The sequence below is a fragment of the Cetorhinus maximus genome, chromosome 1 (genome assembly GCF_964194155.1).
Source record: "Cetorhinus maximus chromosome 1, sCetMax3.hap1.1, whole genome shotgun sequence".
Taxonomy (NCBI): Eukaryota; Metazoa; Chordata; class Chondrichthyes; order Lamniformes; family Cetorhinidae; genus Cetorhinus; species Cetorhinus maximus.
Window position 1 is genome coordinate 104,815,633 of NC_135879.1, and position 21,520 is coordinate 104,837,152.

At 41.4% G+C, this 21,520-nt stretch overlaps 1 protein-coding gene across 6 annotated transcripts in view; it reads right to left on the reverse strand.

The window, feature by feature from the left end:
- rab28 (RAB28, member RAS oncogene family) overlaps window positions 1–21,179 on the reverse strand; it is a 219,795-nt gene extending 198,616 nt beyond the window's left edge. For all 6 annotated transcript variants that reach the window (XR_013577067.1, XR_013577068.1, XR_013577069.1 and 3 more), the window contains exons 1-3: window positions 20,863–21,179; window positions 20,624–20,720; window positions 2,778–2,866 (exon numbers count right to left, since the gene is read on the reverse strand). Coding sequence is in view for 2 of the 6 variants with exons in the window: in XM_078544942.1 (XP_078401068.1) it covers window positions 2,778–2,866; window positions 20,624–20,720; window positions 20,863–20,937 (261 nt within the window). In the remaining 4 variants the exon portion in view is untranslated. The remainder of the gene's footprint in view (window positions 1–2,777; window positions 2,867–20,623; window positions 20,721–20,862) is intronic.
- Between the last annotated feature and the right edge of the window lie 341 nt (window positions 21,180–21,520).

Consider the following 21,520-nt stretch of genomic DNA (forward strand, 5'->3'; position numbering starts at 1 on the left):
CGCAGGAATTAGAAGAGACTGTCACTGCACAGGGTGTGCACATAATTCTGGTTGCTGGGTGGCCACACAGTTTAAAAGGAAATGTTGATTAGTACCAGTTCTTTTGATATACATTAATGACCTCAACTTAGGCATACAGGCATAATTTTGAAGCATGTAGCTGGCAAGAAACTTGAAAAAACGAGGAGGCTCGTAACAGGCTTCAGGATTATGTAGACAGACTGGTGAATGGCAGACACATGGCAGATGAAAATTTAAGGCAGAGAAGTTTGAAATTATACATTTTGCTAGGAAGAATGGAGGAGACACAATATAAATTTTAATTTATAATTTTAGAAGGGGTGCATGAACAGAACACCCTTGGGATGCACATACACAAATCTTTGAAGGTGGCAGGGCAACTCGAGAAGACTGCTAATGAATATGGGATCCTTGGCTTTATTAATAGCGGAAGAGAGTACTAGAGCAAAGAAATTGCGCCTAACCTTTAAAAGACACCGGTTAGGCCTCAGTTGGAGTTTTGTGTTCAACTTTGAGCACCAAATTTTAGTCATGATGTCAAGACCTTAGAGAAGGTGCAAAAGATATTTACTAGAAAGTTACCAAGGATGAGGGATTTCAATTATGGAGAGAGACTGAAGAAGCTAGGACTGTTCTCCTTGAGCAGAAAAAAAGTAGAGAAGATCTGATAGAGGTGTTCAAAATAAAAAAGATTTTGACAGAGTAAATAAGGGTAAGCTGTTTCCAGTGGTAAGAGAGTCTAACCAGGGGTCACAAATTTAAGGTGACAAAAAAACCAGAGTGGACATGAGGGTTTTTTTAAACAACAGAGTCCTTATAGTCTGGAATACACTGCCTGAAAAGCTTAGTGGAAACAGGTTCAATAGTAACATTCAAAAGGAATTGGATAAATAACTGAACAGGAAAAAAATCGCAGGGAAATGGGGAAAACAGCAAGGAGTTGAACTAGTTTAATAGCTCTACCAAAAAAACTAGCACAGGCTTGATGGGCTGAATGGCTACATTCTGCATTACCTTCAGTGATGTATTATTGTATGATTCTATGGAAGGATAAGGAGGGAAAAGAGGAACAAGGTAGCAATATTAATAAAATATCTGATCACAGCACCAGAATATTCTGGGAGGTTTCACGAAGACAGAATGTACATGGGTAAAGATATAAAATTAAACAACAATTTGTACAATTAACTGTATGCATGATTCCACTGTCTGATGGCCTGTGTAGTGAAAATTAATACTATGTGCAAGGTAAAATGGGATAACACGAGAGAGATAAGAGAAAAAACAGGCAGAAAATCAAAACACAGAACAGAATAACTACAAAATATGGCACACGTAATGACAAAACACAAATGTACAAAGACATTTTCTCAAATAACTGAGCTTACACCAGAAGTGTGTTCACCACAGTTTAGCCTAATTTCTGTGGTGATTTCTTCAGTCACTCCATCCAAGTCATTTACATACGATTATTCTGTATCACATAATGACCAGCTAATAATTCTTTGGCAGTGAGAGAAGTAGATTATGTCACAGGTCTTGAATTTGTGGAGATATTTTAAAATGACACAGTATAGCGAGGGGCTATTATTGCTCAATATAGGAGGTTCACATGCTGTAACAATACTTTCCAACATAAATATGGGGTCACTTAAAAAATATTTATTGCAACAGATAAGTTTTCAAACAAAAAAAGGTGCATACAGCTTTTGCATTCTAAAGTTTACTCTATAAAACATGCAAATCCATTTCCTAAATGAGAGGAATAAAAACAAAAGTGTTGGAAAAACTCAGCAGATTTGGCAGCATCTGTGGAGAGAGAAACAGATTGTTTCGAGTCCAATATGACTCTTCTTCAGAACTTCTAAATGAGAGAGGTGGGTTCAGTCAAATGCACCTATTCATTCTGCACCATTCTGATGGACAGAGCACATCAGCAGTGTCATTTTTATTGTGACTTTGTGTGAACTTCAAGCCTATCACTGTAAGCTGTAAGTAACGAAGTCAAAATTATATTTCCCAAAATATTTTGCATATGAACATAGCCTGTGGGAATCCTAAAAATAACTGTACAGAAGCGCAAGAAATTCAGCATTGGAAGATTACTCAATGAACTAAGGGGAAGATAAGGTCAGTTTTATGATGAAATAATCGCAACAAAGTTAAATGTTAAAGTCTGGTGTTAAATTTGAATTCAATACACTCGACTCTTAAAACAACATTTATTTTACTTTTAGTTTTATATTTTAAATGTACCATTCTAAATTTTAGATTTTGCACTGAGTACAACAGTATTTTCAGGTATGTGATTAAATGATGTATAAAAGCACAATACAAACAATTACTCTGTACAGCAAACTTTTGTTAAAAACATACCATCTGTTACAGCAACATTGCAAACAGTACTAAAGACAAATAGAAGGCAGCTGCATCATACATGGACCTCTATCTACAACCTAACATTCTTTACAGGCTATATCCTTGAAAATTGACCAATTTGAAAACACCTCCACAAAACTCACCTATCTTGCTGTTATTATATTTTTGCTTTATTGGTTCAATATTCTGGCCTAACCTAGTTCTTGTATATATATAAGCAAATTCGAATCATTTCAAGAATATTTCGTCCAACCAAGGGCATAGTGCATATCCCAGACAGTATAAATCAAATGCTATTATTTTAATGCTTTACAATCTAGATGTCATGACCTTATTTTAGTATTTAGGAAGATTTTTAAAAAGCATTAAGTTCTTACCTGAGCTCCATAGATGTATTTGTCCAACATCTTTCCTCCTATGGTTTGCCCACCAATATCCCAGACTTGCAGTGTAACATTTAAATTCCCTGCACAAGGAGAGATGAGAACACTTCTATGTTGTACATGAGTTGGTAGAATTAATTTTCCACACACAAAATGTGAAACGCAAGTGAACCATTTCTGTTAATTTTCCTATGGTACAACGGTGCTAGAGGAGTAGTGAAAGTTAAAGTGGCATCAACATTGTAGATAGAGCTGCTTCTTTCTGAATGCTTGACTGGTATATTCAATATTATATTCAATACAAGATCTACGCATATAACATGAAGTCTAATTATTAAATGTATCTAAATAACAATAAGTACTAAACGTAAGAAAGATGCATGTGCACTTTACCTCAACTTTTAGAAGAATTTCATCTTAAAACCATGCACGTAGTTTACACAATATCCAACTATGGAGTTACAAAAGAGCCTGGACGTGAAGCATACACTCACATTAACTATTAGAAAATTAAATATATCATGAGTATGATAATATTTGTAACTAGTTTAATTTCTGAAATACAGGCTGACCAAAATCAATATTTAAAGTTTAGTACCATGTATTTTTCAGCAGTTTACATTTGGCTGCTACAGTCAACATATTAGAGAGCAAGCATTTATCTAATAAATACTAGAGATCTTTTTGAGGCAGTTTCAAGGACTGCCTCTCTTCTCCATCACCATACATTACAGGAAGAAAATGACAAATAGCAGCAATGGAGGAAATAAACAAAAATCAACAAATTTCACATTGCATTTTAAAAAAAACTAGGCCAACACACTGACCAGTTCATACCGTGCTGAATTTAAAACCACCATTGGGATTTAGCATTAACCTTGTAAAATATTTTTGGCATAACTCTTAACCTTATTTTAAGTGTCAAAAGCCAAGGATGGAACTAAAAACATTACTTTGGCTATTTTTCATTAACAAGGCTGAAAAAATCCATTCAGTGGGATAGACCTATTTACTGGATGTCACCCAAATGACTATTAAAACATTTTTTATAGTAGATCCTTTAAGAAAGGGTTTATTCTATAATAATCAAAACTCTGTGAGCACATGTAATGATGGGACAATCACACATTTCTTTCAAGCTTACCCCTTACAGTGTGTGCTCTTCAACCACCAGTTTTGGTGTTTTGATGGTTTCAAAATATTTAGCAGTTTAATGGATATTTTCCACAAACAGCTGCAAGTCAATCACCAATATGTTAATCTAAAAGTATCTAATATCCTCAATTTTGAACGCTTCATTGCTAAAGGACTTTACACAGGATTGAAAATGTATGCACTCAACTTTGAGTGTTAGTATTAATCTTAATATTTCTAACCAAATTTAATCTTAGTATTTTGGACCAAAGTTGGTTTGGCCTTCCACTCGTCAATCACTGAAGAGAAAAAAGGGCACTTCTTTTACAACTAAAATTTGAGCCAAACAAATTCCTAACATAGTGAAAATTTCAACGCCATTTTTTTTGGAAAATAAATCATTGCCCCAAGCTGATTTGACCTGCTTAAGAGAAAATGAATTGTCCAAAACCTAAATTTTCCAAAAGGTTTGTATTTGAATATTTTTATTAAAATAAATACATTTAGAACCATACCAATACAGTGTGAAGCAGCACCAAGAAGGTTTGCGCCAAAATATTCACAATTTTGGCATGGTCACTTTTATTGCCCATTCCTAGCTGCCTAAGGTGGTGGTGTTGGACCTTTTTGAACCGCTGCAAGCCTTTTACTGGTGTTAGGCAAGGATTTGCAGAATTTTGACCATGTGATGAAGGAATGGTGATAGCTATCCAAGTTAAAACATTGTGGCATTGAAGGAAACTTGAAAATGTTAATTTTTCCACAAAGTTACCGCTCTCATCCGTCCTGGTGGTAGATGTCACAGAACTATGAAGCACAGTCAAATTAAATTTAGTGAGTTGCTGCAGGACACCCTGTAGATAGTACATAGAATAGTGGACTGCTTTGCTCTGCAGTATTAAACTTTCAAGTATCCCACAGTCCTGCCCAGGCAAGTGCCAAGTATCCCCAGGCAAGTGCCGAGTATCCCACTGTGCTGGCTTGAATGTTGGCGGAAAGGCTTTTAGAAATCAGGAAGTAAATTTCTCACTGCAGAGTTCCCAGCCTCTAGCCTCTACATTCTCTTCGGAGTACAGGCAAGACAATTGTCCATAAGGAGGAAGATTTAAAAAATGCATAAGAACAAACCCAAACACTCATATAGTTCCTAACAGCCAATTACAGAGGTACATTAAAGAAATAAAAGCAAGAGTGAACTGCTTCTCTTGCCTGTGAATGGTTTACAATACTGGGGGACTCAACTAGAGTAAAGGGATAACAAAGGTATTACCTTCTAGGTTCTCCTTATGTTTCAACAACTTTATCGAATGAGTAACTGAGATAAGCAAATCGAAAGTAAAAGTGCAAGTTTGATCCCAATCTGTCCAGTTTGAACACTAAAACTAGCCTTTAGTGTTTTTTTTTGAGGTTGGGGGGGTAGGTGCGGCAAAGACAGCATTAAGCTCAGCTATAAAGCCCTGTGATTCAACAACCTGCCAACATGTATGGTCGAATTTTCTGGTCATGACCACCAGCGTGATCTTCTGGTCCAGCCAAATGTCAATGGACTTTTGGCTGGCCTGCCGCATCCTCCACGGCGAGTCCCAGCATGGTAAGGCCGGAAAATCCCGGATGTACTGTCAAGACTCTCCAATTTAAAATGGCCAAGAGCTGAGGAAAGAGAGCTGATCAATGCCTACGAAATCAATCCCAGCAAAGAATCAAGGAGAGAAGAGGCAGAAATTGAAAATGAAAGAAAAGGAAGAAAATTATATTCTGGATTTGATATGTTTCACAGAAATCATTCGGTATGCACTTTCATCCTGAGCAAGCAATAATTAACAAATTCCTTGTGTCCACCGTCTATCTCAGGGATAAGTATTTATATTTTCCAAAAGTTAAGATTTAAATTCAAAATTCCCATCAACCATTTTTTTCCTAGAAAAGAAGTAATGGCACACAATGTTAATCAAGTGTGTCCTCCCTAAATTATTAAGAAGCAGGTGTGTCAGATGCATAACCTAAAACCTTTCTTCCCTCGCTTCAAGAAAAACTAGCTTATGGAGTAAAGAATTTCCAATTCCCTAGTTAGCATATCATTCCTGTGATGATCTACATTGGTTCCTGGTTCAGCAATGCATTAACTTTCACATTCTCATCCTTATTTTGCAAAACCCTGCATGGTCCCTCGCCCCTCTCTTTCACTCACTCGAGCAAGCCTTGATCTGCTGCAAGTGCTCATTCTCTTCTGGATACTGCTGCAAATGACCTTTGCCAGTTTCCACTCACTTCCTAAGGCTGCAGACTCCACTCATCCTTCTGAACTCCCTCATCACCCTTTACTGGACTGTATGAGGCCAGGTCCTACTGCTTCTCTGGACAATTTTCTTCATCTGCACAAATCCTGTGGATTTAGCCTTCAGCATTCCCTGGCCCCTGGGCTTTACTGCTTTTCACTCCCACAGCTCCTCACTTTCGCTGGTACACTGGATTTACTTTTGTGCACTGAGGACACTACTCACCTGAACCCTCTGATCAACCTACACAGACCCACTGTTGACTCTTCATGCTTCTTTGAATGTCCATTTTCCACTAAACCTCCAGTGTCATGCCCACTAACACTACCCATCAAACAGCTCCTGGACTCACTCTCATTCCACAATCATCTTTGAATCTAGGCATTGATTTCTCATTCATCCTAGCAGACTCCCTTCTGTCCACAGGTCAAATTCATCTTATCACAGGACTTTGGACTTAACTTTGGATTCTACCATCCGTTTATAACCAGGATATATCTATCTTCATGCCTCTCACAGCATCCTTTCAATTCGCTCGTCACTGCCTCATGAGCTAAAACTCCACTTGTCCCAACCTTCTCTCACACCAATCTTCTTGACTGACATACCTGCTGGTTAATCACATTAACCTTCATCCTGGCCAACTCACCTCATTCAACTCTGTCTTGGAGTCTGCAAGTGGATCATCTCTGCCTGTCGGTTCATCACAAGGAATAAGCCATGCTTCTTTAGCATGCATGACCTTATTGTGTATAATTGTACTGACATTAAAATGAGTAATAGCAAGCCTTCAAGGCAGAGATAGTTCAGATACAAACCAAGTATATTACCATGAGGAGGAAAGATGGAGCAACGAAAGTGCGAGCTTCCTGGATGACAAAGGAAACAGAGGTTCAAATAAAACAGAAAAATGAGGTTTTGACAAATCTCAGGTACAGAATATGGGCTGTGTACAAACAGTAGGGGAAAATTTAAAAAGAATGGAGTGAGAGCACAAGAAAGATTTGTGGTTAACATAAAAAAGAAAACCAAAAATCTCTCATAAACATATACAAAGTTAAAAGACAGTCAAAGGAAGAAAAACAATAGGAAATCTTGTGGGAGCAGAGAGTATGACTGAAGGTCAAGTTAATATCATAGTGAGGAGAGGTGTGCATAGAGATATTGGGTAGGATACATAGATGGAAAGGGAGTACTAATAAGTTAACAAGTCACAGCCCATATGGGATGCATCCTAGGTGACTGAAGGGTGAAGATAACAGAAGCTCTCACTATAATCTTTCAATCCTCATTGGATAAAGGAATGGTGCCAGAGGACTGGAGAATTGTAAATATTCAAAAAGGGGAGAGGGATAAACCTGGTAAATACAGGTCAGTCACGTCAGTGATGGGAAAACCAATAGAGACCACTGTCAAGGACAAAATTAAATTTAATTTGGAGAAACATACAATAACAAGGGACCAACAGCTCAGATATGAAGAAAAATTGTCTCTGATTAACCTGTTTGAGTTCTTGACAAAGTAACAAAGAAGCTTGTTGAAGTCAGAGCAGTAGATGCATACAGGGACTTTCAAAAGGCATTTCGTAACATACCACATAACAGACATTCATAAAATAGATGCCCAGGTAATTAAAGGAATAACGGTAAGTTAAATATATAATTGGCTACGGGATAGGAGGCAGAGAGCAGCAGTGAATATATGTTTTCTTTCTGTCTGGAGAGAAGTATGCAGTGGGATCTTCCAGGGGTTGGTGTTGGGGCCCTTGCTTTTGTTGTCTATATAAATGACCTAGACTTCGGTATAGGGAGTGCAATTTTCAAGTTTATGGATACAAAACTTGGAAACGTAGTAAACAGCGAGTAGAATAGCAGGACACTTCAGAAGGACAGGCAAACTGGTGAAATGGACATTCAAATGGCAGATGCAATTTAATGCAGATAAGTGAAGTGATGCACTCTGCAAGAAATAGAGAGGCAGTATAATCTAAAAGTATAATCTGAGAAGGGGTTGCAAGAACAGAGGCACTTAGGAGTGTATATACACAAATCCTTGTGGAAGGGCAAGTAGATAAGGTAATTAAGAAAGTGTATGGTTGGTTTTCTAAATGGGGACATTTAATACAAAATTAAAGAAGTCATGCTAATCCTTTACAAAACTCTGGTAAAGCCTACACTGGAGTATTGTCTACAATTCAGGGCACCATACTTTAGGAAGGACATCAATGCTTTGGAGATGGCACAGAGGAGGTTTACCAGGGTGATACCAGGACTAAGGAACTTCGGTTATGCAGGAAGATTAGAGCAGTTGGGTTTGTTTTCCTCAGAGAAGGTTAAGGGCAGACTTCAGAGATTTTCAAAATGACAAGTGGTTTTGATAGAGCAAGTAGGGAGACATTATTTCCACTGTCAAGTGGATCAGTTATCAGAGGTCATAGATTTAAAGTAATTGCAAAAAACTATAGGGAAATGAGCAGAAATTTCTTTGCACAGAAGGTTAAGATCTGGGGGGGAAAAAAACAAATTCCAGAAGAACTTCCAAAAGGCAATTGGACATGTAATGTAAGAAGATCAATGTGAAAAGTAATTATGAAAAAGCTGGAGTGTGGGACTAAATTGGGCAGCTCTTTAAAAGTTATTTAAACTGTATACTGTAGTGAGAGAGCGAGTGAGAGGGAAAGGGAGCCCCAGATGCATATGTGCATAAATCATTAATGTCGGCAGGACAGGGTGAGAGAGCAGTTAATAAAACATACAGTATATTTGGCTTTATTAATAGGGGCATAGAGTACAAGAGCAAGGAAGTTATGTTAAGCTTGTATTATCCACTAGTTAAGACCTCAGCTAGAGTATTGTGTACAGTTCTGGGTGCTGCATTTTACGAAGGATGTGAAGGCATTGGAGAGAGTACAGAAGATTCACAAGAATGATTCCAGGGGTGAGGAACTTCAGTTATGAAGATAGATTGGAAAAGTTGGGACTATTCTCCTTGGTGAAGAGAAGGTCGAGGGGAGATTTGATAGAAATATTCAAAATCATGGAGGGGTTTGGACAGAGTAGATAGGGAGAAACTGTTCCCACATGTGAAAGGATCTAGAATGAGAGGGCACAGATTTAAAGTAATTGGCAAAAGCGACATGAGGAAAAACTTTTTAATGCAAAGGGTGTTTGGGGTCCGGAATGCACTGCCTGAGAGTGTGGTGGAGGCAGGTTCAATCAAAGCACTCAAAAGGGAATTAGGCTATTTTCTGAAATGGAAGAATGCTCAGGGTTACAGGGAGAAGGTGGGGAAATAACACTAGGTGAACTGGTCACTTGGAGAGCCGGTGCAGACCTAATGGCCTCCTTCTGCACTGTATCAACTCTGTGAAACAGGCCCCATATTTGAAGCCTCACTGAAGACAACAGCACCACCTGCCTTGGAGACCTTGTAACAAGGAATATATTGCAGGACCACTATTTATTGTAGACAAATATGACTCAGCCACTTATTTTAGGTTTGACACATGTGACAGAAAGTGAAAGCCTTCTGGCAAGTATGCACTATCTACAAGACTTAATACTTTACTAAATCATCCATAACATTGCTCACAGGGAGTTGCAAATGCCATTTTATAACAAAAGGGGTGTTTGCTATACACTATTAACAGAGCCATTGGTTTATGACAGCTAAATAGGACAAGTTCCATTTTTATTATGGTATTTTGCTGTCCATTTTCATAGACATGAGTAGCTTTAATTGTGTTCCGTTATCTATGTTTTTTAAGGCACAGGATACACAGGAAGGTGGTAGACGGCAAGCTGGAAGGTTGGTAAGGTGTAGGGGGCACTGGGTTGTGTGATTTTGGAGCACTCATTGGTTGGTGGAGGAGGCAAATGGAACAGGTGAATGAAGTAGCTGCTAAGCTTTAATTGCACTGAGCGGTGGTTCTGGAGCATGTCAGTATCGTGGAGGGCAAGGTTATGGTTTGGTAGTACATTCCAGCTATAGTGCAGAAGGCCTATGCTCTGGTTCTAGTCAAGCTATTCCAATTGCAGCTGTAACACTGGCATCTACCTGACAAAAGTGAAAAATTGCCCAGATATGTCCTGTCCACAAAAAAGCAGGAAAAATCCAATCCAGGCAATTAGCAGCCCAAGCCCAATTATCAGCAAAGTAATGGAAGGGGTAATCAATGGGGCTATCTAACAGGAATTATTCACCAATAACCTGCTCACTGATGCTCACTTTGGGTTCCACCAGAACCGCTTGGCTCCAGACTTTATTACAGCCTTGGTCCAAGCAAGAACTGAATTCCAAAGATGAGATGAGAATGACTGCCCTTGACATCAAGGCATCATCAAGGAGCCCGAGGAAAATTGAAGTCGCCAGGAATCAGCGGAAAACTCTCCACTAACAGGAGTCATACCTAGCACGAAAGGAAAGGAAGATGGCTATGGTTGTTTAAGGTCAATCATCTCAGTCCCAGGACATTGTTGCAGGAGTTCCTCAGGGTAGTGTCCTTGGCCCAAACACCTTCAGTTGTTTCATCAATGATCTTCCGTCTATCATAAAGTCAGAAGTGTGGATGTTCACTGGTGATTACACAATGTTCAGTACCATTCACAACATCTTGTAACAAAACAGTCAATGTTTGTGTACAGAGAGACCTGGACAATATTCAGGTTTGGGCAGATGAGTGGCGAGTGACAGTAATGACCATCTCAAGAGTGAATCTAACCACCTCCTCTTAACATTCAGTGGCATTACCATCTTCAAGTCACCCAATATCAACATTCAGGGGTCACCATTGACAAGAGGCTTAATTGGAACAACCACATAACTGGCATGGACACAAGAGCAGGTCAAAGGCTGGGTAATCTGCAATGAGTGACTCAACTCTCAATTCCCCAAAGCCTTTCCACCATCTACAAAGGTGCAAGTTAGGAGTGTGATGGAATAATCTCCACTTGGATGAGTGCAGCTCAAACAGCACTTCATAAGCTCTGTATCATTCAAGACAAAAAGCAGCCTGCTTGACCAGCACCCTATCCATCCCTTTAAACATTCCCTCCCTCCACTTCCATGGCCATACCGGTGTACCTTTTTGATTGATCAACATCACTCATATAACGCACAAAATATTCTAATAGCGGCTTAACAAATGTCTTGTACAAATAAAAATATTACTTTGTCTTTACTTTCAGTAGCGCATGCATTAAAAAAAATGCAGGGTATACTATATTCAAGATGCACCGCAGAACGTCACCAAGGCTTCTTCGACAAGGGCGGAGATGATTGGCCTCCATTACCATCTTCCTTTGTGCTCAGCATGACTCCAGCTCATGGAGTTTACCCCTCGGATTCCTGTTGACTTCAATTTTACTAGGGTTCTTGGTGATGCCCTGTGTCAAATGCTGCCCTGATATCAAAGGCAGTCACTTTCACTCCCTGGGAATGCCGTGGTAAGCAATTAGGAAGAATTTAAAAAACTGGCTTTGCCAGTGATGTTCAAGGACGAGTGATAATATTTCACTATTTATTCTCTTAAATTTAACTGAAGAACTGAACTGAAGAGGGGAGGTAAGAGTGACTGCCCTTGACATCAAGGCAGCATTTGACCAAGTTTCTTTAATTCATTCATGGGATGCGAGCTTGGCAGACTGGGCCAGCGTTTATTGCCCATCTCTAATTGCCCTTGAGAAGGTGGTGGTGAGCTGCCTTCTTGAACCGCTGCAGTCTATATGGTGTAGATGCACCTACTGTGCTGTTAGGAAGGAAATTCTAGGATTTTGACCCAGTGACAGTGAAGGAACGGCGATATATTTCCAAGTCAGGACGGTGAGTGACTTGGAGGGGAACTTCCAGGTGATGTTCCCATCTATCTGCTGCCCTTGTCCTTCTAGATGGTAGTGGTCGTGGGTTTGGAAGATGCTGTCTAAGGAGCATTGGTGAAATTCTGCAGTGCATCTTGCAGATGGTACACACTGCTGCCACTGTGCATCGATGGTGGAGGGAGTGAACGTTTGTGGATGTGGTGCCAAGCAAACTGCTTTGTCCTGGATGGTGTCAAGCTTCTTGAGTGTTGTGGGAGCTGCACTCATCCAGGCAAGTGGGGAGTATTCCATCACACTCCTGACTAGTGCCTTGTAGATGGTGGACAGGCTTTGGGGAGTCAGGAGGTGAGTTACTCATCGCACCTTTCCTAGCCTTTGACCTGCTCTTGTAGCCACAGTATTTATATAGCAAGTCCAGTTCAGTTTCTGGTCAATGATAACCCCCAGGATGTTGAAACTTCAGGACTCAATGATGGTAATGCCAATGAACATCAAGGGGCGATGGTTGGATTCTCTCTTGTTGGAGATGGTCATTGCCTGACACTTCTGTGATGCGAATGTTACTTGCCACTTGTCATCCCAAGCCTGGATATTGTCCAGATCTTGCTACATTTGGACAAGAACTGCTTCAGTAACAGAGGAGTGTCGAATGGTGCTGAACGTTGTGCAATCATCAGCGAACATCCCCACTTCTGACCTTCTGATGCAAGGAAGGTCATTGATGGTGCAGCTGAAGATGGTTGGGCCTAGGATACTACCTGAGGAACTTCTGCTGTGATGTCCTGGAGCTGAGATAACTGACCTCTAACAGCCACAACCATCTTCCTTTGTGCTAGGTATGACTCCAACAAGCGAACAGTTTCTCCCGATTCCCATTGACTCCAGTTTTGCTAGGGCTCCTTGATGCCACACTCGGTCAAATGCTGCCTTGATATCAAGGGCAGTCACTCTCACCTCACCTCGGGAATTCAGCTCTTTTGTCTATGTTTGAACCAAGGCTGTAATGAGGTCAGGAGCTGAGTGGCCCTGGTGGAACCCAAACTGAGCATCAGTGAGCAGTTTTCTGCTAAGCAAGTGCCTTGATAGCACTGTTGACGGCCCCTTCCATTACTTTACTGATGATCGAGAGTAGACTGATGGGGTGGTAATTGGGCAGGTTGGATTTGTCCTGCTTTGTGTGTGCAGGTCATACCTGGGCAATTTTCCACATAGCCGGGTAGATGCCAGTGTCGTAGCTGTACTGGAACTAGAAGCAGAGCAAGCCTGGAGCACAAGTCTTCAGTACTATTGCTGGACTATTGTCAGGGCCCATAGCCTTTGCAGTATCCAGTGCCTTCAACCATTTCTTGATATCACGTGGAGTGAATCAAATTGGCTGAAGACTGGCATCTGTGATGCTGGGGACCTCCGGAGGAGATGAGATGAATCATCCACTCGGCACTTCTGGCTGAAAATTGTTGTGAATGCTTCAGCCTTATCTTTTGCTCTGCTGTGCTGGGCTCCTCCATCATTGAGGATGGGGATATTTGTGGAGTCTCCTCCTCCAGTGAGTTGTTTAATTGTCCACCACCATTCACGATTGGATGTGGCAAGACTGCAGAGCTTAGATCTGATCTGTTGGTTGTGGGATCGCTTTGCTCTGTCTATCATTTGCTGCTTAAGCTGTTTGGCACCCAAGTAGTCCTGTTATAGCTTCACCAGGTTGACAGCTCATTTTTAAGTATGTCCTGTGCTGCTCCTGGCATGCCCTCCTGCACTCTTCATTGAACCAGGGTTGATCCCCTGGCTTGATGGTAATGGTAGAGTGGGGGATATTCCGGGCCATGAGGTCACATATTGGGTTTGAGTCCAATTCTACTGATGGCCCACAGCACCTCATGAATGCCCAGTCTTGAGTTGCTAGATCTGTTCAAAATCTAACCCATTTAGCATGGTGGTAGTGCCACACAACATGATGGAGGGTATCCTCGATGTGAAGGTTGGACTTCGTCTCGACAATGAGTGCGCGGCGGTCACTGCCTCTGATACTGTCATGGACAGATGCATCTGCAGCAGGCAGGTTGGTGAGGATGATGTCAAGTATGTTTTTCCCTCTTGCTGGTTCCCTCACCACCTGCCACAGACCCAGGATAGCAGCTATGTCATTTAGGACTTGGCCAGTAGTGGTGCTACCGAGCCATTCTTGGTGATGGACATTGAAGTCCCCCACCCAGAGTACATTCTGTGCTTTTGCCACCCTCAGCGCTTCCTCCAAGTGATGTTCAACATGGAGGAGCACTGATTCATCAGATGAGGATGGGCAGTACGTGGTGATCAGCAGGAGGTTTTCTTGCCCATGTTTGACCTGATGCTATGAGACTTCTTGGTGTCTGGAGTCATTGAGGACTCCCAGGGCAACTCCTTCCCAACTGCACACCACTGTGCTGCCATCTCTGCTGGGTCTGTGCTGCTGGTGGGACAGGACATACCCAGGGATCGTGATGGTGGCGTCAGGGACATTATCTGTAAGGTATGATTCCATGAGTATGTCTATGTCAGGCTGTTGCTTGACTAATCTGTGAGACAGCTCTCCCAGTTTTGGCACTAGCCCCCCAAGATGTTAGTCAGGAGGACTTTGCAGGGTCGACAGGGCTGCGATTGCCGTTGTCATTTCCGGTGCCTAGGTTGCTGCTAGGTGGTCAGTCCGGTTTCATTCCTCTTTTGTGACTTTGTAGCGGTTTGTTACAACTGAGTAGCTTGCTAGGCCATTTCAGAGGGCAAGTCAACCACATTGCTGTGGGTCTGGAGTCACATGTAGGCCAGACCAGGTAAGGACGACAGATTTCCTTCCCTAAAGGACATTAGTGAACCAGATGGGTTTTTACAACAATTGACAATGAATGGTTTCCATTCAGCATTTAATTCCAGATTTTTACTGAATTCAAATTCCACCATCTGCCGTGGCAGGATTCGAACCCGGGTCCCCAGAGTATTAGTACCATTCAGAACTTCTCATATAACGAACAGTCTGCACCTTCATGCAGTAAGACCTGGGCAATATCCAGGCTTGGGCTGACAAGTGGCAAGTAATGGACAATGACCATCTCAAACAAGAGAGAATCTAACCATCTCCCCATAACATGCAGCAGCATTACCATCTCCAAATCCCCCACCATTAACATCCTAGGGGTTACCATTGACCAGAAACAGAACTGGACCAGCTATATAAATACTCTGGCTACAAGAGTAGGTCAGAGATTGGGAATTCTGTGGCAAGTAACTCGCCTCCTGAATCCATCATCTACAAGGCACAAGTCAGGAGTATGATGGAATACTTTCCATTTGCCTGGATGAATGCATCTCCAACAATAAAATGGAAGCTCTGAAGAAGAGTCATACGGACTCGAAACGTTAACTCTGCCTTTCTCTCCACTGATGCCATCAGACCTGCTGAGTTTTTCCAGCATTTTTTATACCTTTTAAATGAGTTGAGCATTTCTGCCTCAACCACCAATCCATCTTGACTTGGAACTATAATCACCATTCCTTTGCTGTCACTGGGTCAAAATCCTGGAACTCCCTTCCTAACAACACTATGGTTGGACCTACACCCCATGGGCTGCAGCGATTCAAGAAGACAGCTCACCATCACCTTCTCAAGGGCAACTAGGGATGGGCAATATATGCTTTCCTTGCCAGTAACACTAACAATCACAAGAATGATTTTTTTTAAAAACCAAAAAACTTCTTAAATGGCGCCTCTCACTCAAGGTTCCCTGATCCAGTGGGAAAGACCCATTTTAAGTCTTTCGTCTCGACCATCACCTCTCATTTCTGATATTCTGATTAATTTTCTGCATACCTTTCTCAATGATCCAAAATCCTTCCTATAATGCACACAATGCTGTATTTGTGACTGAACAAATGCCTTGTACGAACTTTAAAAATTCTGTCACAGCTCTGAAGAGGGTCATACGGCCCCGAAACAATAACTTTTGTTTTTCTCTCTCCACAGATGCTGTCAGACTTGCTGAGTTTTTCCAGCATTTTCTGTTTTTGTTTCAGATTTCCAGCATCCACAGTATTTTGCTTTTATCCCAAAAAAATTCCTTGCCTTTTATTTTCAGTGCCTCATATATTTTTAAAAATTAAATCCAATTTGGCACCCTCCCCCCACCTCACTGACAACCTATCCTTGGTCTTCACTTCTCATCTATATCCCCCTCGATACAATCATCCAAAAGCAGTTAGTTTTCACGCATACACTGATGACACCCAGATCTACCTCACCACCATCTCTCTCGACTCCTCCACTGTTGCTAAATAATCAGCCTGCTTATCCAACATCCAGTGCTGGATGAGCAGAAATTTACACAAATTAAATATTGGGAAGAATGAGGCCATTGTCTTCGCACCAAACCATTTCCAACCACCAACCGCATCTCTCTCATTGGCAACTATGTGAGACTAAACCAGACTGTTTGCAAACTTGGTGTCTTATTTCACTCCAAGTTGAGCTTCCAATCACCTACCCACGCCATCACTAAGACCAACTCTTTCCACCTCCATAACATTGTCCGATTTTGCCCCGCCTTAGCTCATCTGCTGCCGAAATCCTAAATCATGCCTGCCTTACCCCTAGACATGACTATTCCAATGCACTCCTGGTTGGCCTCCCACATTCTACTCTTTGTAAACTTGAGGTTATCCCAAACTTTGCTATCTGTGCTCTTACTCACACCAAGTCCAGTTCAACTGTCACTCCTGTACTCGCTGACTCACAAGGGCTCCCATTTAAGAAGCGCCTTAATTTTAAAATCCTCAATTTGTTTTCAAATCTCTCTATAGCCTCACCCCTCCCTATTTCTGAAATCTCTTCCAATCACAACTCTCTTGAGATACCTGTGCTCCTCTAATTCTGGCCTCTTGACTGTCCTAATTTTAATTGGTCCACTATTGGTGGCCATACCTTCAGATGCCTAGGCCCTAAGCTCTGGAATTCCGTCCCTAAATTTCTCCACCTCTCTTTCTTAAAGCACTTCTTAAAAACCCCTCTCTCTTTGACCAAACTTTTGGTCATCTGTCCTAATATTGCTTTATGTGACTCAGTGTCTAATTTTACTTTATAATGCTGTGAAGCACTTTGGGACATTTTATTATGTTAAAGATGATAAATGCAAGCTGTTGTTGCTTTGCTTTGTAAATGACCTGTCTCATTTTAAAAGAGCTATGTATGTACCTGTGCCACTGCATCACTTCATTGCCACACTATGTTGAAAATGTTTGCAATTAGGAGATACTTCCTTTCACTGTTTTTTTTTCTAAATGTAATAGTACATGTCTCTATACTGAATTGTACCTGCCACTTATCTGCCCACTATGCCAACCTATTCGTCCATTACTCGTTTTACAGTTTGGTATCATAAGCAACTTTTAACATTCAACAGCATTCTTCATGTACCTATATCTAAATCACTCAAATAAAATGGAAAACGTCAATCCGAATGATATCAATTTACAACCACTCTTTTCATGGGCAGATGGACAGCTGAAGGATAGAATACAGTCCCATTTCCTTCCATATCATGGGCCTTAAGTTTCATAATGTGTTACATTTCATTAAACATCATGAAAATCCACAAATATATCTATTGCAGTACCTTTACCTTTGCATCCTGATCTCCTCAAAATATTTAATGAAATTAGCCAAGCATAAGCTGCCTTTTCTAAATTCTTGCAGATTCTTTTAAAAGAAAAGACAAAGAAAGAACTCCCATTTACGTAACATCTTTCATGGCCTCAGGATGACCCAAAGTTCACTGCAAGGAGTGAAAACTTTTCAAAGTTTACCTCCAACCGAAATGATTATTTGAACTATAATTTTATGCCTTATCTTCTCTTGCCCCAACCACCCCCCAACAGAAAATATCTCTCCATTTTCTTGAACAAGGGGCATACTATTTGTCACTCTCCATCATTTGGCACAATTCCCTTTTCCAAAGATTTTCAGAAAGTTATGACTAATGGCTTTACCATCTCCTTCAGTGCTTTGAGATTCATGCTATGATACTTTTTGTACTTTCAGGGCCATTGGCTTTCTTAATACATAGCTTCAATAGTATCTCTTCCACATTATTGTCCTCTGTTGGATCAACAACAGCTCTGTTGGATCAACAATAGCTCTGTTGGATCAACAACAGGAAATTAACAAAATCATTACATTTGGCCACACTAGAGAAGCGGAGAAGATTACTTAATGGATAGTTTCTTCCACTGATAAAACACTCAGGTACTTTTTTTATTCATTCACAGGATGTGGGCTTTACTGGCTGGGCAAGCATTTATTACCCATCCTTAGTTGCCCTTGAGAAGGTGGTGGTGAGCTGCCTTCTTGAACTGCTACAGTCCATGTGGTGTAGGTACACCTGCAGTGCTGTTAGGGAGTGATGGAACACGATATATTTCCAAGTCAGGATGGTGAGTGGCTTGAAATTAATCTATGATTAGGTGTTGAAGAAAGGCCATGTCACAAAAAAAACAATTAAGCTGCATACATCAACTTCTAATGACACCAAGGCCAGGTTCTCATTGATTTATAACCAGCACACAGAAAATCTAACCCAACAGGAACCTATTATATTGCCACAGAAGCTAACAGGTAATTTATAAGTTTTGTTTTCAGAGAGAAATTGAGGATCTTGAAGCACAAAACTATAAACGATACCATTAAAGACTAAAATGAAGCAGGAGCTGAATGTATTGTGGAAATATGTGGACATTCCAATTTCCTGACGCAAATCTTCCTGGAAGAATTTCCACCAACCTCTCTAGAAAGGAATGAGACATACTAGATATAAAATAAATAAAAAGCAAGGTGTAAAAATAATCCCTTAAAAATGGATGAGGTTAAAAACAACTCGAGCTCTTATTTTGAAGACAGAGCAACTATGGAAATCACTTTTTCTTGAATCCAGATTACTTTTCTAGGTCCTGTTTCCTTTTTGTTATCTTTAGGTTTCTCAGTTCTATATTTTACTTGAATGTTTGCTCAGTTTGACCATGAATACATAAAGAAAAACATCAGTCTGGAGGAGAATAAGTTCCTCCTTTCCAAGTCTGAATCTGGGACCAATGGATGCACAGCACAGTATTCAAAAGAACATTCACTGCTTGGTTGGGCTAAAAGGCTTTATAATGACCAATTTTTTTTTTAAATGCAAGATAGTGCTATTAAAATTACACAGCAAAACCTAGAGAACCACTAGCAACTCTGTGTTCGAGCAGGTTGGATGATAGAGGAAGGAGAAGCCCCACAGATGGATATCGGAAGATCATATGAACATGTGCCCAAATTCCAATGTGTCTTTTCAGTGGGCAAGGCTCCACAATGCAGTCAAAATTATTTCTGCAATAAGATTTACCTCAATTTCCAGGCAGAGTTGTAACCTCAATGCAGATTCAGATCACTGCCAATTCAGCAGAGTATGCTCAATGTCTCCCCGTGAAATTAAAATTTATTTCCAAATGTAAGTTCCAGTCGCTTTCATGAATAGAGAGCAAACGTATTTTATGTGCAAAGGAGCACCAAATGTTTTCCATTCAACACAGCTGCACTATTCCAAGGTTTAAATGGATATTTTGTGTATACTTGTTTTCAGCATTGAAAACCGAAAAGATAAAGTTAAGAACAATGAAAAGGAAAAGGAGAAAAAGTGAAGGAGAGAGGAAGACAACAAGAGAGCAAAAAAGAAATATGAAAAGAATTTACAATTCTATAGCATCCTTTATAACCCCCAGGATGTCCCAAAGCAATGAGGTACTTTCAAAGTGTAGTCACTGTTGTATTGTAGGAAACACAGCAGTCAATTTGTGCACAGCAATGAGATAAGGGCCAGATAATGTCAAACAGAGGCCACGTCTACCCTCTCAGATGGGTGTAGAAGTTCCCATGACTCTACTTCAAAGAAGAGCAATGGTGTGCTTCTTGAATTCTTGGCAAATATTTCTTCCTGAATCAATTTTTCTTAAAATAAATTGTCTGGTCATTATCTCGTTGCTATTCGTGGGAGCTTGCTGTGGAACAACTTTTATCAGGTTAACTCTGGGCTGGATTTAACACTTTCCTGCCAGCAAATTTGAAGGCAGGGAGGTACATTAAATCCAGCAGCGGAGGTAGTGACAGGCAGCCCACCTACCAGTGGGCCAACTGAGGCCTGGAAATGGGCAATGCCCGCTTATGGGCCTCATCCCACCACCACTGGGATTAAACCAACAGTGAGAGGGGTCCACGCCAAGCAATCAGCCAAGCAGGTTTTCCTGCAGAGAGGGTCATGGTGAGAGGGATTGGGAACATCGGAAAACCCACCCATGGTGTTACCCTCCCAAGATCGCCTCCCCCACAATCTCTCAAATCCCAAACCCAGGAAACACAAAAGCACAATTGTGCCACCATTGTGGGGAGGGCACAGTTACAATGTGACAATTTACATTGACATTTTCTACTATAAATCTGGACATAGGACTTTGTAATGGTATAGCAAGTTGGTGCTAGTGCAAGATTATATCAATAATGCACCTATTCCAATTAGCAATTTTTACACTTTGCATGTAGTGCAGCTATCCTGAATGTTCTTACCTGGGAGAGATATTCTTTTCAGAAAAAAATCTAACCCAATTGTTTGCTTGTACTGTTTCCCAAAAGCTTCCTGGGCGAAACGCATTGCCAAAGAGGTCTGCAACAGAAATCACTAGTTAACACACAGGATCAGGAATGATTTACATCAACCTTCACTGTTAGCAGGAGTGAGTGATACCATCAGGACAAGACTTGGTGCCCTTGTTTTGATTCTTGGACCGTGATCCCAGCTCTCTCACCTTTCCCGAGGCGCCGTCCCCCAAGATGACGATCTTCAGCTGCCGGTCGTGAGTTTCGTCCTCAGAATCGGACATGGTGCAGATGGACCGGGCCCCGCTCTCCCCGGGTCTGGGAGTCCCTGTCGACACTCACCGCTCTCCCTCCTTCTTAATATCTCTGCCCCACCCCCCCTCTCTCTCAGTCCCTCCCCCACCCCCTCTCTCTGTCTGTCCCTCCCCCACCCCCTCTCTCTGTCTGTCCCTATCCCCTTATCCTTCTCACCCTGTCTCTCTCCCTCTCTGTCTCGATACCACCCTCTCTTTATCTCTCCCTATACCCCTCCCTGCCTATGTGTCCCTCTATACCCCTTCTCCCTCTCTATCCCCCCGTCCTTATCTGCCCCTCTCTATCCTCTCTCTCTCTATCTGCCCCTCTCTATTCCTCCCTCTCCCTATCTGCCCCTCTCTATCCCTCCTCTCTCTATCTGCCCCTCTCTATTCCTCCCTCTCCCTATCTGCCCCTCTCCCTATCTGCCCCTCTCCCTATCTGCCCCTCTCTATCCGTCCCTCCCTATCTGCCCCTCTCTATCCGTCGCCCTCTATCTGCCCCTATCTGTCCCTCTCTATCCCCCCTCCCTATCGGCCCCTCTCTATCCCACCCCCCCTTCCTATCGGCCCC